General features: G+C 44.4%; 1 protein-coding gene across 1 annotated transcript; it reads left to right on the top strand.

Moving 5' to 3' along the window:
- The first annotated feature begins 1,113 nt into the window (after nucleotides 1-1,113).
- LOC126072724 (nmrA-like family domain-containing protein 1) lies at nucleotides 1,114-16,248 on the top strand. The gene is given in 5 exon segments (XM_049878748.1): nucleotides 1,114-1,153; nucleotides 8,074-8,312; nucleotides 8,960-9,210; nucleotides 10,267-10,452; nucleotides 15,966-16,248. Coding segments are annotated over 5 exon segments (999 nt in total).
- The last annotated feature ends 210 nt before the right edge of the window (nucleotides 16,249-16,458 follow it).

Here is a 16,458-nt window from a genome sequence, read left to right as displayed (position 1 = left end):
CAAGACAGAGTAGAACTGCCCCACAGGGTTTTCAAGGCTGTAATCTTTACAGAAGCAGACTGCCACATCTGTCTTCCATGGAGCAGCTGGTGGATTCGAACCACTCACCTTTTGGTTAGCAGCCAAGCGTTCAATCAGTATGTTTTAAAATCAGGAAGTGTGAGTCCTCCTACTTTGTTCTTCTCATTCAACTTTGCTTCAGCTATTCAGGGCCTCTTGCCATTCTGTGTGAAGTTGGGGACTCATTTTTCCATTTTGTAAAGAAGGCTGTTGGAATTTTGATTGGGATTGTGTTGAATCTATAGCTGCTTTGAGTAGTATTGGCATCTTAACTATACTAAGTTTTCCAATCCATGAGCATGGAAGATCTTTCCATTTATTTTCAAGCCTTCATTATTTCTCACCTGTATTATTATTTCTTTGGCCTCCTTAGGAGTGCTTCTGGTCTTATTTTTTTCAGCCCAGCTTCCACCCTCCTTACAGTGTGTTCAAAGGCCTTTCTTGGGGTGGTCTCTGTCCTTTTTCCAGTCCTATTTCCATCACTCACGTAGCTTTGCTGCAGTCATCACAAAAGGCTATTGCGATTGCCATGCCTCTGAGTTTGGCTATGTATGGCACTTCCTGCCTAGAGTGGTCTTCCTCCTACCCTCCCACCTCTCTGATTGAACAACTCACATGGGGTCTTCAGGCCTGCTCTGGCATTGACTCCTCTGGAAAAATCTTCCCTAAAATTCCAGTCTGCATTTTGTCCTCTTCTCCATGTCCCCTGTCCCCTCAGCTTCCCTCTGCCATTCCCTGTGCTGAACTTTTTATTTACAAGTTTACCTCCCTTGAAAGATCCAAATTACCAGGGTCTCTGATTCAACGCTTAGCATGCCAAAGGCACTCAGTACACATCTGCTGAACAAATGAAGGCGCGAGTGAACGAATCCTAATTTAGAAAACTGCAGTGTCAGAGTGAGTAAGCTAGCTAGAGGTAACAATAAAAACATTACCAGGGAGGGGCAACATAAACGTGTGGTAATCCAGGCAAGTTCTTGCTGGAAAAGAGCTGCTGCATCTGCTGTGAGAAAAGTTTCTGCAAGCCTGCTCACTCTTCCCTTGTTCAGTAACATGGCCGGCAAGAAAGTAATTGCAGTCTATGGAGCAACAGGTAAAAAAGTCCTTTTTTACGTGCAGGAAACCCTGGTGGCGTAGTGATTAAGTGCTCGGCTGCTAACCAAAAAGTTGGCAGTTCAAATCCACTAGGTGCTCCTTGGAAACTCTATGGGGCTGGTCTACTCTGACCTATAGGGTCATTATGAGTAGGAATCGACTTGATGGCAATGGGTTTGGGTTTTTTGTTTGTTTTTGAGTGTATGCTAACTTTGCTCACTCTCCTGTCTTCCTCCTTTTACTCCAATCGTGGGCTGAACAAAGAGCCCACTGAAGGAAATTAAGAATCCTACTGCTTGAGTTTCTGACATGGTAAAGCGTCAGGGGGCTTTGACTTGGCTTGGCAGTAATCACCTTAGCTGCACAGGAACAGCTCTGACACATTCTCTCTCTCTCTCTCTCTCTCTCTCTCTCGGTCGTGTGCTAGCTTGTTGGTGTAGGCTTCATTTCAACGTAAGCCACACTATGCAGATGTTTCCGCACTCAATTCCTGCTAAGCACCAGGAGCCAGTGGGAGAGGCCTGGGGTACGAGGGGTATACCAAAATGCCTGATCAATATGCCAGCGGTTCAGAAAGGATGGGAGTGGTTGGGGGCTCTCACTTGGCTACCTGCCTGAGTCTTTCAGCTGACCTTCTGCTTCCAGCCTTGCCTCCCTTACAATCACTTCTCCAACAGACGGAGCCGTCTTTAAAAATGTTAACCAAATCACATAGCTCTTCTTCAGTCTATTTTCATTTCAGCACCCAGAATGGCCCATATGAAATGGACCTAGGTCAGGATCTAGGTCAGATCATGTCACTCCTCTGCTCATAATCCTCTAATAGCTCTACATCTAACTCCAAATAAAATGTGAGGTTTTGATGGTAGCGTTCAAGACCCTTTTCAGGCTTCACCTGCTCCCGCTGTCCCTTCCCTTACTCTACACCAACCATCCTGGCCACTTTGCTGTTCAAAAATGCCCCCACCTCAACCTCAAATGATCTTTCTCCCAGTTACCCACTTCTTTCTTTCTCATGTCATTCAGGTCTCAGATTGCTTCCTCTGGTAGGATGCCCCAGACCTTCGGATTTAGAATGGCAACCCCACTCTTGCCCTGGTACTGCCTAACTTTAGTTTTTCAATTACTGTTGGTTTCCATACACTAGAACATAAGCTCTGTGAGGCTGGGGGATTTGTCTGCAGGCAGCCAAGGGCTGAAGAAGGGAGAGCAGTGAAATAAACTCTTAAAAACCAAAAGCCAGGTATGTTACCCAAGACCCGTTGTGGTTGAATCAATTCCAACTCATAGTGACCCTATAAGACAGAGTGAAACTGCCCCATAGGGTTTCCAAGGAGCAGCTGCTAGATTCAAACTGCTGATCTTTTGGTTAGCAGCTGAGCTCTTTGCCATTGTGCCACCAGGGCTCCGCCACGTATGATACTGATCTTAAAAGGAAAAAAAAGGTAATGCAGTGGGGGGGGGGGTGCTCACTGTATAAGGCATTAGGGTAATTGGTTTTTTCTGAAAGAGATGAGAAGCTATTGAAGGGTTTTGAGCAGAGTGACATGATCTGACATGGGTGTTAATATATCATCCAGCTTCTGTTTTATGAAGTGACCGTAGGGGGCAAGGGGTGAAGCAGGGACACCTGTCAGTTAGGAGGCTATTGCCATGAACCAGGGTTAGGTGGAGAATGGTGGCAATGAGATGGTGGGAGGTGACCAGCTCCTGAAAGTATCATAAAGGCAAAGTTGGTAGGTTGGTTGACCACATGTCAAGGCCGAGAAACGCGGCATCAAGAATGACTTCAAATTTTTCTGGCTACAGAAACTGAAGAATAAAGCTGCAATTAATTGAAATGGGGAAAGATCGTGGAGGGAGCAGGTTAAGGAAGATCAGGAGGTCTGTTTTAGTTTCATTAAAGGTGAGACACTGACGAAATATCCTGGGAGGGGGAGTTAAGCAGGCGTTGGAATATATTATATCCTCGGGTGTGGTTACTAAGAGAATCAGGTTAGATGTGCCAGAGTTGAAGATGTTTGATTCCTAGTTAAATAAAGTGGCAGGACTGGTTCTGATTACCTTATTGCCCAGTTCGTGGCCCTGGCTCAGTAACCCCGGAGCACAGCAGGCTGAGCAGCTTCCAGGTTGGGTGTGTCAGGTGTTTAAGGTAAGGTTGTCAGGTTTAGCAAATAAAAACATAAAATACCCTTTGGATAAGTTTTTAGTATCAGTATGCCCCAGGCAATATTTGTAGAAGTATGTATTTAGTATCAGTGTATTCCAAATATTGCCCAGGACATACTGATACTAAAACATTTTTCACTATTAATCTGAAATTCAAATTTAATTGGGGGTCCTGAATTTTACCAGGCAAACCTAGTCTTCTAGGACCCTTCTGTGCCAATGTTGGGAGTGGCTAGGTCTGGGAGCAGTGGTGGCTGCTGTTGTTGATCTTCTGGAAGGCCAGAAAGACCTGGTGCAGGCTTAGGAAGTCTGTGTCCTGTGCATGTTCCTAACCCCAGCCTCCGCCCAAACCTACAGGGCCAGCTGGGATGATAAGAGGTCCTGCAGGGTGCCAGAAGGAGGTATTATCAGCATCACTTACAGAAGGGGATGAGTTTGTCCCAGGTCATACACTAGTAAGAGGCAGAACCATCTGAGGGGGAAGAGAATGGACTTCTAGGTCAGACAGACTTGATTTGCTAATTTCTGTCGCTTAATAGCTGTGTTACTTTAGGCAAACTACATCTGAGCTTAACTTCCTAAATTTGCAATTTGGGAATCATAACACTGCCTCAAACGGTTATTGTAAAAGTTGAGATTATTATTATTATTGTGTAAAAGTGCCTTGTCCAATGTCCAATATTTGGTAAGAACTCAAATGGAAATGACATCTGGGCAAGAAGAAGTAGGAAGAATCCATTCCATCCATGCAAAGCCTGGGAACTGTGCAAAAGAAGTGGAGTCCAGAGACCTCTCCCTGGAGGAAGTGGTGACACCAGGCATGCAAGGATGCTGAGCAAGGGGAGAAGCGGCAGAACCTGGTGGGCTGGTCTCTCTTACCGAGGCCCCCTCCTCAGGTACTTCCCGTTAAAGGAAGGCATGTGCAGATGCATTTGCACGTAAACATCTGGAAGGCCCATATTTTGCAGACACTGAACATTCACATCTATCTGGGACTCGTGTTAACCCTTCTGTGTGTATGCTTGCATATCAAACTCTGAGCAGTACCTCCAGTGCCTGCCATTCAAATGCTACCTCAGCATGGAATCACCTGAAAGAGAATTGGATCAAAGAGGGCAGGACTCAGAATAAGCAAGGAGGGTCTGGGGCAACAGAGTATGACAAGAGTGGGTACTTTGGGGCTGCTTTTTAGAGCTGATAGATTTATGGGTGTGTCCTGCTGGCTTAAAGGAGCAGGGTCAAGATGGATGAGTTCCTCTCCTGGTTTGGGTCTTACCTGTTGCAATCGAGTCAATTCCAATTCATAGTGCCCCCATAGGATAGAGTAGAACTGCCCCATAGGGTTTCCAAGGAGTGGCTGGTGGATTCCAACTGCTGACCTTTTGGTTAGCAGCCAAGCTGTTATCCACCGCGCCACTAGGGCTCTGATCTTAGCGAAACATTAAAGTGAGAGTGGTTAGGTGTTCCAGTCCTGGTTCTGGTCTAGTTTCTCTTACTCTTTCTTCATGCTAGTCCACGCCATTTGCTTTTCCACCTCACACTGATCCGGGCAAGACTGTCCACCTACAAAGCTGAGAGCTGAAAACATGGAGAGTTCAGTCTTTCCACACAGTCATATATTCATTTTTCGTCCATCCATTCAACAGATAGATATGGAGAACTTGTAACGTGCCAGACACTAGGTCAGGGGTATGGTTAGGAAATAGGGATAATGAGTAAACAGTTTTTGCCATCAAGGACTCCCTGGTTTAGTAGAAGAATTGTAACAAAATAATTAAAATACTCAGACAGGTATTTTTTATTACATATTTATTTTTATAAAAATATGCATACATATCATTTTAAAAGCCTAATAGTCCTACAAAACTTATTAAGAAAACCAGCAGACCCTGCCCCACCCCTTTTCCACATTTAGCTTTGGTTTTTACTGATATTTGTTTCCATATTTCTAAATAATGTGATAATACTAGTATTTCTTGATTTTTTTTAGTTTTAGTTGTTTTCTGTTGTTGTTAGCTCTTCCACTTCCCCACCCCCAGGCACACACTCCCTTCCTCCCCAATCTCCCCGTGAGTGCCTTTCACACAGACTATGGACTAATATGGACCTCTTGCAACGCCTGTGTAACTGTTGTTTACATTCTAGCCACGTAGTGTGTGCTGACCACACTTCTTTTCTTACATACTTTCTTGTTTTTCCTGAAATTGATAATTGCCTTTATTTTTTATTTTCTTAGTCTTCTTTGTACCTATCGCTCATTCTTTCTCTAATCTCTCCAGTAAAGGGGGGAAGATTTCTCTCAAAATGATCAAACCCATCAATTAATCTGTTGTTTCTGCTGTTTTTCTCTCATGGAGATCTCCCCACTAGTGTGCTCCTTTTTACTGTTTCTAACTTCTTAACACTTCCCTTCCTTTCATTCTAGTAATTCTCTTTGCCTTTCTTCTGGGTTTGGTTCCTGTTTCCTGGATTCCTCTAGCTTGATTTACTTTCTCATTCTGTTCCAATAGCTTCTAGAGAAAGAATGCATGGGAGTTAAATTTTTGAGACTTTGCATGTCTGGAAATATCTTAGGTAGAATTGTTAGAATTGATTGATCATTTGGCTAAGTTTAGAATTCTAGATAGAAATTAAATTTTCCTCCAGACTGATGATGGCATTATCCTATTACTTCCAACACTATCAAGAAATTTGATGCAATTTTTATTTCTTGTCTTTGAATTGACCAACCCACCAACCCGGAAGATTTTTAAAAATTTTTCTGGTGTTCTGAAATTTCACAATGATGTGCATAATCTGGGACTTTGTTCATTTTGCTGGGGAATTGAGTGGACCCTTTCAATTTGGAAGCTCAAGCAATATCCTTGGACTTTGAGAAACTGTCTTCTTTGATAATTTTCCCAACTGTGTTTTCTCTATTCTGGAATTTCCTTGGCTGGATCCTCTATTCCAATTATTTCCTTATTCCAATTTTCCATTTTATTTTTTTCTTGTAATTTCTGAGAGATTTCTTCAACTTTTCCTACTGAAATTTTTATTTCTGCTACAAAATCCTTAATTTTCAAGAGCTTCTCCTTGACTTTTGAATTCTCTCTCTTTCTCCTTTTCTCCTGCTTCCTCTCCCCTTTCTTGGTACAGTATGTAAGAGCTAACGTTCTGAATGCAACATTTCCTTATGAGGACATTAATTCTTTGAACGTTTTTTCTTCTCTTCCCTGCATTGTTTCCGTTTCATTATTTTGCTTGTTCATTTTAAGTTTTGCCTTTCATCTTGGAGGGTTTCCTCAAATATTCAGCGAACTTTGACTGTTTGCTCATATTTACTACCATGGCACTAAAATTTGGTCAAAGCTCTGTGTTTAAGAGCAAAGTTTGTGGACTGGTGGACCTTACTGTGGGGTTATCAGTTGTCTTAGTCAGCTAGTGCTGCTGTAACAGAAATACCACAAGTGAATGGCTTTAACAAACAGAAGTTTGTTCTCTCACCGTCTAGTAGGCTAGATGTCTTAAATCAGGGCACCAGCTCCGGGAAAGGCTTTCTCTTTCTGTCAGCTTTGGAGGAAGGTCCTTGTCATCAATCTTCTCTTGGTCTAGGAGCTTCTCCATGCAGGAACCCCGGGTTCAAAGGCATGCTCTGCTCTCAGCACTGCTTTCTTGGTGGTAGGAGGTTCCCATGTCTCTCTGCTCACTTCTCTTTTTTATATCTCAAAACAGGTTGATTTAAGATACAACCTAATCTTGTAGATTGAGTCCTGTCTCATTAACATAGCCACCTGTAACCCTGCCTCATTAACATCATAAAGGTAGGATTTACAACACACAGGAAAATCACATCAGATGACAAAATGGTGGGCAATCACACAATACTGGGAATCATGGCCTAGCCAAGTTGACATATATTTTTGGAGAACACAATTCAATCCATGACGTCAGTGGTCTATCAGTCGGGGTCCCCAGGAAGCATGCACATGAGATTAGCTGAGGAAAACTATATAAAGGTGGGCAGAGAGGAGGACAATAAGGAGTAAGTAAGCAACAGCAGGGAGGTTCAAAGGGTAAGGGCGATTACCTGCCCTTGAAGCTTCTGCTGATGCTTCCCATTGGCTGCACCCAAGTGGTGGGTAAGACAGCCCACTGATGGAGCCCATAAAGGTCAGCCTTCCAAGGTACTAAGCAGGATGGAGAAGATGAAGGTGGATCTGGGAGTGCAAATGAATAATCAGGACAAGTATCCAGCCAGTTTGATAGAGGACCCAAAGTGTCAGTTACCACAACACAGCACCTGGCATACACAGTAGGACAGTCAGTAAATACTGGTGAATGGGCCTTTTAGACAAGTAATGGTCATATCTTAAATGACTTTAAATATAAGAAATGCTTTATTTTTTTTCCATAAGTTTTCAAACTTTTAAAAATACAGACTAGGGGCATCTTTTGAAAATAAAATTTTATGGAGAACCCCAATATAAAATAAATAACCAGATAAAAGTAGAATTGTTCTTGTTGAATCTGGTGCGGAGGACCTGGAGCCCTGCTCATTTGACATCCTTGTTGCTGCAAGTCCCTCCTCATCCTCCTCTCCCTTCTGCAAAGGTAACTCTGAAGAGACATTCTATGACTTCAAGGAACCCAGTTTGAAAATTTCTCTCGCAAGCCATGGGGATGACTCCTGGAGTGCCACTCTGAATAACGCAGCTTCCTGACCAACTTGTCTTAGTAAACATCTTTCTTCTTCCCTTCATCCTGTAGGAGCTCAGGGTGGGTCTGTGGCCAAGGCCATTTTGGAGAGCAAAAATTTTGCTGTAAGAGCAGTGACCAGGGACGTGACTCAACCAAAGGCCCTGGTGCTCCAGGATCTTGGCGCCAAGGTGGTAAAAGGTGACCTGAATGATGAAGCATCAGTGGAGGCTGCTTTAAAAGATGCCTATGGGACCTTTGTGGTGACCAACTTCTGGGAGCACTTCAGCAAAGAGAAGGAAGTGCTTCGGGTGGGAACGAAACTGTTACCTTTTCAGCCCTTTCCTGGCTACTTCTGTCCTTTCTGGAAAGGGGATGGCCTTCAGTCTGGACAAAAATATAAGTCTCATGCCACAGTATCTCTCTGGAGTTTATGAAATATATGTACTTTAGGTACTTGTTAGCAGTGTCTTTGACTATGAAATGAATTTTAGGTGGCAACCATCTAAATCTCAAGACCCTGGATACTGTAGAGTGAATGTTTAATGGACTGGGTTATTTGGTTCTCCAGTTCTCACCATTTGTTTGTGGACGGCATATGGAGGTGGCAGCACAGTTAACCCCACAAACTGAGGTTAACTCTGAGAGTGATAGGAGGAGAATAAAAATGTAACAGGGTATATTTATGCTTCTGGCAGCCTAACCTTCTCCAGTGTCGGGGTCTTATAGACCCAGTAGGAACAGGTTGAAGGTTTTGGCATCTTTGAGGTGGAGGCTCTGTTTTGGATACTGGTGGCCACTCATATGTAATGTGAGCATACTTTGATGCTTCGAGAGCCCCCTCTCCACCATGAAAGAGAACAATAAGAAAAAGCAGGGGTGGAGGGGGCCCAGCATCTGCCCTTTAGTGTATATGCAAATACAGCGGCTGACGTAAAGCGTTTATTTTGGTCCTCAGGGAAGGCTGGTGGCAGATGTTGCCAAGCACCTGGGTTTGCAGCACATGGTGTTCAGTGGCTTGGAGAACATCAAGAGGCTGAGCGGTGGCAAGCTGGAGGTGCCGCACTTTGATGGGAAGGGAGAGGTGGGGGAGTTTTTCTGGTCCGTCAGCATTCCCATGACCAGCGTCTGCGTGGCAGCTTACTAGGAAAACTTTCTCTTGTTGTGGAAGCCGGTGAAAGCTGCTGACCGAGATTACTACACGTTGGGGAAATGGAAGGTGGTAGTGGACGTTAACCAGCCACCCCACTGCCCTCCCGTCCCTCTCTGTCCTTCCTTGCCTCTCTCCCTCTTTTTCTTTAGTGGACACATATTATTTGAATGCCTACTGTGTGCTCAGCTGTGTGAAGCGCTGAGATGGATGCCAAGTTACTCTAGACTTCACTGGGGCAGTTACCCTATACAGGGCAGAGAACTGGATCCTGGACTGGAAACACAAAGAATCTATTTCCAGTCTAACATACTGACCCTCGTTATATTGAGTAGTTAGTCATGTTATCTCAAGCCTCAATCTCTTCATCTATAGTAGACAAGGTGACTCCAGCTCATTTGACCCATTTCACCTTCTGTGGCACTGGGAGGGAAGACATCTCCCTCCTGACCTGGGGCTCAGGGTCAGAATTAGAGCTCTAGAGGGACCCAGACCCACTGGGTACATGTTGCCAGACCCTCCAGCCCAGAGTTTGATTTCCCAGGTGTGAGTTGGAGCCCAGATGTCTGTAGTTTTAACAAGGAATCCTGGGTAATTCCAAGGCTGCCAGTCCACTGGCCAGCAACCCTCTGCCTTTTGAGGACATTTCTTTGGCCATAGTCACAGGCAGCCTCTATGGAGGGGAGGGAACACCAAAATGTCAATGGCAGCAATTCAGTCTTTCTTCCTCCACACGTAATTAAGATTCATCGAGGGCACAGCTGGTGGCAAAGTAGACCTGAGCCAGAGCTAGGGCACCTACCATACCCCACAGATGGCACTGTGGTTAAGAGCTACGGCTGCTAACCAAAAGGTCAGCAGTTTGAATCCACCAACTGCTCCTTGGAAACTCTATGGGGCAGTTCTACTCTGTCCTATAGGGTCACTATGAGTTGGAATCGACTTGACGGCAATGGGTTTAATATACTATGGTAATAGTTCAATCAATGACTAAATAAATGTGTAACAGTGATACACCTTCCCACACCTTTTGTTTAAGCAGTTGATTAGTTTGGGTCGATGGGACCTGCCAAGGATGTGGTGTAACAAACCCTTCTCATCATTTTTTAACTAGCGCTGCCCATGGGGGACGTACCAATGCATGGCATCTCTGTTGCCGATGTGGGAGCAGTTGCCTCTGGCATTTTTAATTCTCCAGAGGAGTTTTTAGGCAAGGCCGTGGGTCTCAGTGCAGAAGCTCTAACTATCCAGCAATATGCTGATGTTTTGTCCAAGATCTTGGGGAAAGACGTCTGCGATGCAAAGGAGAGTCCTTGGGAGACGGGAACATGATCACAAGAGGCCGCTTCGGTTAACGTACCGCTAACATAAATTCTGGTAAATCTTTGATGGATTTGGGCAAGGCTGAACTTAGGCAGTCAGAAGAAGCTGAAGAGGATTCTAGCTTCACCAAACTATCTTAACATGATGGTGCCATCTGTATCCTACTGTCATGGCCTTATCTTTTGGGTTAACGTTTATCAGCTTTTAAAAAATTTTTTAAATTTTTTATTGTACTTGAGATGAAGGTTTACAGAACAAAGTAGTTTCTCATTAAACAGTCAGTACACACACTGTTCTGTGACCTTGGTTAACAACCTCAGGACATGTCAACACTCTCTCTTCTAAACCTTGAGTTCCCTATTACCAGCTTTCCTGTTCCCTCCTGCCTTTTAGTCCTTGCCCCCGAGCTGGTGTGCCCCTTTAGTCTCATTTTGTTTTATGGGCCTGTCTAATTCTTGGCTGAAGGGTGAACCTCAGGAATGACTTCATTACTGAACTGAAATGGTGTATGGGGGTCATACTTTCAGGGTTTCTCCAGTCTCTGTCAGGCCAGTGAGTCTGGTCTTTCTTTTGCTTTATCAGCTTTGTAAGGAAAATTACTTTTAGGGGGAAAGAACTTAGAATCTGAAGACTGAGGCACTTTTTCAGATATGCTATACCAGCTCCAAGGAGCCCTGATGGTACACTGGTTAAGCACTTGGCTGTTAACTGAAAAGTTGATGATTTGAACCCGCCAGCCACTCCATAGGAGAAAGATGTGACGGTCTGCTTCCATAAAGGTTACAGCCTTGGAAACCTTACGGGGCAGTTCTACTGTGTCCTATAAAGTTGCTATGAGTTGGACCAGACTTGACAGCACACAACAATAACATACCAACTCCTTCCACAAGCACTTATTGCTGGTCACTTCAATCTGCCAGACTTTACTGATGTGGGGCAAGATGCTTAGCCTCTCTGAGACTCAGCTTCCACATCTGTAAAGTGGGGATGCTACCTTGGGGCGTTCTTGTGATATTTTGTTGCTAGGTGTTGTTGAGTCGGTTCTGACTCATAGGGATCCTATGTACAACAGAACAGAACAGAACACTGCCTGGTCCTGCACCATCTCCACAATTGTTATGCCTGAGTCCATTGTTGTAGCCACTCTGTCAATCCACCCCATTGAGGGTCTTCCTCTTTTTTGCTGACCGTCTATTTTACCAAGCATGATGTCCTTCTCCAGGGACTGGTCCCTCCCGATAACATGTCCAAAGTACATGAGATGAAGTCTTGTCATCCTTGCTTCTAAGAAGCACTCTGGCTGCACTTCTTCCAAGACAGATTTGTTCATTCTTCTGGCGGTCCATGGTATATTCAATATTCTTTGCCAATACCATAATTCAAAGGCCTCAATTCTTCTTTGGTCTTCCTTATTCATTGTCCAGCTTTCTCATGCATATGAGGTGATTGAAAACACCATGGCTTGGGTCAGGTGTACCTTAGCCCTTAAAGTCACACCTTAGTGTGGCTAGCGTGGACCTTTTATAGAAAAGTGAGAGGAACTGGTGATATTGAACATCATCAGCCATCTTCTCCAAGCAGGTGTTGATAGGAGGAAGGAGAAAAAGCACAGGGCTTCTGAGAAGATGGCGTGTTGATACTGCATTTCAGAGGCACCGACACAGTTGAAAGCAGGACCCATACTCTCTGGTAAGCTGGCAGAGAGCAATAGCCAACTCGCTCTTTGCCTCACTTTGCTGAAGTTCTCCCATGAGGGACGTGTTTGGAAGTCCCACTAACATCTCTCTAGAGCAGGGGTCCACAAACCATGCCTGTTTTTGTAAGTAAAGTTTAACTGGATTGCAGCCACGCCAGTTCCTTTACTTACTTAGGACATGCGTTGTGTACAGCTGCTTTCGCCATGTAAGGGCAGAGTCAGGTAGTTACAATAGAGACATGTGGCCCCCCAAATCTAAACTATTTATATCTAGCCCTTTAAGAAAAAATTTGCCACCACCTACTCTAGAGTGTTCCCTAGAGCTCGGTGTAGAGGCAGGTTCTTATTTTCATCTCTCAGTCTTGGTCTGGTGTGTCTTGAGGGGCTTTCTAGAATTCCATTTCAGCCTCACATGCTGGAGTTATCAGGAGGCTGGAAACCACTGTAGGTGCCAGGCCAGCCTCAGAACCGCATCCAGGGTCTCCCTGAAACAGTATGAAGTTTCATGAAGAAATAGGTTACATCCAAACCCAAGAAGGCAGCCACCCACTTGAAGCTGGGCTCAGGAGATGGTCTGTAGGGTCAGATATACTTCTCGGTGACTCCTCTCCCGGGAGCTTTTGCATTTTGGGTCTCATATCCATTTTGTCTTGCAGGGTTTGAACTGTCTGTAAGGAAGAAGGGAAAAAAGGGGAAGGCGTGGGGACGTGTGTGTGTGCGTGTGTGTGCTTGTGCACGTGTGTGTGCACGTGTGTGTATGCTCATTCCCAGGGGAAGGGGCAGACATGGCTTTGGGCAGCTCAGGACCTTGCGAGCATCTCTCAGTCAATACTATGTCCCTGATTCTTCTTGGTACGTGATGTTGTCTCATAAAGCAGCTGAAACTTCTCCGGCACCAAACCTCCTAGGGCGTTAGGGGCTGGAAGTGCTAAAAATGGTTAATGCTGTTCTTAGTAAGGAGTCTGACTTGGGAGCCCTGGTGGCGCAATGGTTAAGAGCTACGGGTGCTAACAAAAAAGGTTAGCAGTTCGAATCCACCAGCTGCTCCTTGGAAATCCTATGGGGCAGTTCTACTCTGTCCTATAGGGTTGCTATGAGTCAGAATCACCTCGACGGCAACAAGTACGGTCTGACTTGAAGATGCTGCCAGCAGGTTTAGAGTGGGAAAATCCTCAGGCAAGAATCCCTGGGTGGTGCAAATGATTCATGGGCTCGGCTGCTAATCGAAAGGTTGGAGGCTCAAGGCCAGCCAGAGGTGCCTCGGAAGAAAGCCCTGGTGATCTTCTTCTGAAAAATCAGCCACTGCAAACCCTAAGGAGCACAGTTCTCCTCTGACACGCGTGGGGTTGTCTTCAGTCGAATCTGCTCCTTGGCGAGCAGTCTTTTTCCCCGGTTTCGGGAAGGATGCATCCGGCCACCAGGTGGCGATGCAGCCTCCGACGTCTGACTTCCCCACCTAAGTTTTGCTGGAAAGAGGCCGTTTGCTTAACTGCCTCAGTGGGTGGATGCTCCCGTGGAGAACTCCGGTCAGGCTGACACTGCCTGTCTGACCTGCAGAGGAGCGTGGTTCTCTCAAAAAGTGAGACGACGGGACAAAGGTCTTTCCCTCAGACATCTGCGGTGACTGAGGGGGCTCAGCCATCTTGTCAAAATTACAGGAGGAAAGAGTGGCTCGAAGAGACAGATGTTTTAGAAATCATCTTCCGGGTTCTCACGTAGAGTCTCTATTTCCAAACTCGCTTAAAATCTTAATTTTTTTCTGATTTCAAAATTAATAAATGCTTTTTGCAACAAAATATAGAAAATTATTTAAAAAGAAAAGAAAAATCACAAGTACTTTCATCTGTCAGAGACAGCTACTGTTAAGACTTGGTACATTTTCTTCTAGTCTTTTCCCAGTATATGTAACTATATATGTACACACACACATACATGTATACATAAACCTGTTGCCGTTGAGTGGATTCTGAGTTATAGTGACCCTATAGAACAGGGTGGAACTGCCCTATAGGGTTTCCAAGGAGCCCTGGTGGATTCGAACTACTGATCTTTCGGTTAGCAGCTGTAGCACTCAACCACTAGGCCAACGGGGATTCTCATATATATATACTGGAAACCCTGGTGGCCTAGTGGTTAAGTGCTACAGCTGCTAACCAAAAGGTTGGTGGTTCAAATCCACCAGGCACTCCTTGGAAACTCTATGGGGCAGTTCTGCTGTGACTTACAGGGTCGCTATGAGTCGGAATCAACTCGACAGCAATGTTTTTTTTTCTTTTTTATACACATGCATATAATTAAAATAACCCACTGCATGTACCATTTTTAATCTGGCTTTTCCAGTTATTACAAGCCTTTTTCTATTTTGTTAAACTTCTTCACAAATATTAATTTAAATCACTGCATAAATATTCTTAGAATGACTATACCACAATTTTTTAACCATTTCTCTGCTGTTGGACATTCACGTTGTTCTCGATTTTTATTATTACAATTGATGTTGTGACGATCATCGTTTCATGTAAATTGTTTGTGTCTATGACATTTTTCTAAGGGCAAGCAGAATCCCTAGGACAGAGTTTACCTCTAGGAGCTAGGGGCAGATTACCCAGGATGAGATAGTAGGATACGACCTTTGCTAATTCACCAGAGGAAACCATTGATCTAGTTAGTGTCAGAAGGGATTTAGGGGTGAAGTTGTGGAGGATGGATGACAGATGGTGGCCCAGCAGGCGTGCTATGAGGTGCATGTTTGTTTGAGCTTGGCCTTGGAGGGGTCTGGAAGGGCTGAAGACAAAACCTTCAACTCTAACCAAGGAGGGAAGTGAGGCTGAGAGGGGCAGGAGCCAGGTCGGAAAGAAGAGAGCCCAGAGCCAGAGTGGGGGCCTTGATGTTTCGTCAAGGGCCTGCTAGCCATAATGACTCCAGGGTCGGATTATCGAATAAGCAAGGTAAGCATGGGTTTACTTGTGCTTACTTACTTATCTGTAGTGAATAATTTCACATGTCTTCACCACATCAAAGATTCTGCTTCTAAGTATGGCTGGCATCTGTCTCTCTCCCAACCTCACAGCACCTTTTCAAATTTACAATCCCTGACAGGGATGGACTCGGTAAACAAGGTAAGCATGGGTTTACTTGCTTTTTTTTTTTTTTTACTTACTTATCTGAGTGAACAATTTCACATGGATTTCACTTGGATGTGATGTGGTGAAACCTATGTGAAATTGTATACTACAGATTAGTAAGTAAGCACTAGTAAGCCTGTGTTTACCTTGCTTATTGGCTAACCCACCCCTGAATGTCTCAGAGGGCTGCTGGGAGACTCCCATGAGTAAACGTATATGAAAAATCGGTGAAGTGCTCTATAGGTGGTTTACATGCAAAACTCTCAGGGCCAGAAGGAGTTTGGATTTCAGAACCGTTCAGCTTCCAGACAGATTGTGATCTGCATATCTTATGTACCATCCCCAGCACAGGCTAGAGCAGGAACCTGTAATGAAACACGTCAATATTTTTTTTTTTTAGCAGAACATGATAATATTTCTACTAAACGTAATAAAGACTATAAATAGCCTTGTACCAGTTGTACCAGTTCAGGTCAAGTTCTGTCATCACATTGGTTCAGAAAAGTCAGAGTTTGCTGCCAAATGGCTTATGAAAAAAAAAAACAACAAAACTTCAGTTTCTTGGATTTGAGAGTTAGGTAGATCTGTATTATCATCAAGGTGAGTGGCTTCTTGTCAAATGATTTTTAAGAGTGGGCTATAACATTTCCGGAATTTTTACTTGTTCTTAAAAGATCGCCCCAGAAGCTTATGAGAAGTTGGGACTCCCTGGAGCGGAGGATATAGCCAACATGTGTCGTTTCTACTGTACGAAACCAGACCGCGATGTCAAGCTCACCCACCGACTAAACCCCAAAGTCAAAAGCTTCGGCCAGTTCATCTCAGAGAACCAAGGAGCCTTTAAAGGTGTTCAAAAAAAAAAAAAAAAGTCATCTATTCAGACCACAGAACCTCCTTCCTCCCTGATCCTGTTCCTCCTTACAGCACAAGCTCTGCATTTACAGATCAGATAAGTTAGAATGCAATTGGTCGCAGTGCCCACAAATTCTTGCAGCCCTCTCTTCGGGAGGATATATTATGTTCGTGATTTGACATAGTAATTTGATTCACACACAGCTTTCCAGCTAGTGATAAGGGTGATACGCCTATTTGGTTAAGTGAGAAGCCTTAACCAAACCTTTTTTAGCTGTCTCTCCCTAACAGCCAAGCTGCCTCCAAAGGCC

This window comes from Elephas maximus, chromosome 1 (genome assembly GCF_024166365.1).
Source record: "Elephas maximus indicus isolate mEleMax1 chromosome 1, mEleMax1 primary haplotype, whole genome shotgun sequence".
NCBI lineage: Eukaryota > Metazoa > Chordata > Mammalia > Proboscidea > Elephantidae > Elephas > Elephas maximus.
The sequence above is the reverse complement of the archived record's forward strand: the minus strand, read 5'-3'. Positions and strand labels throughout refer to the sequence as shown.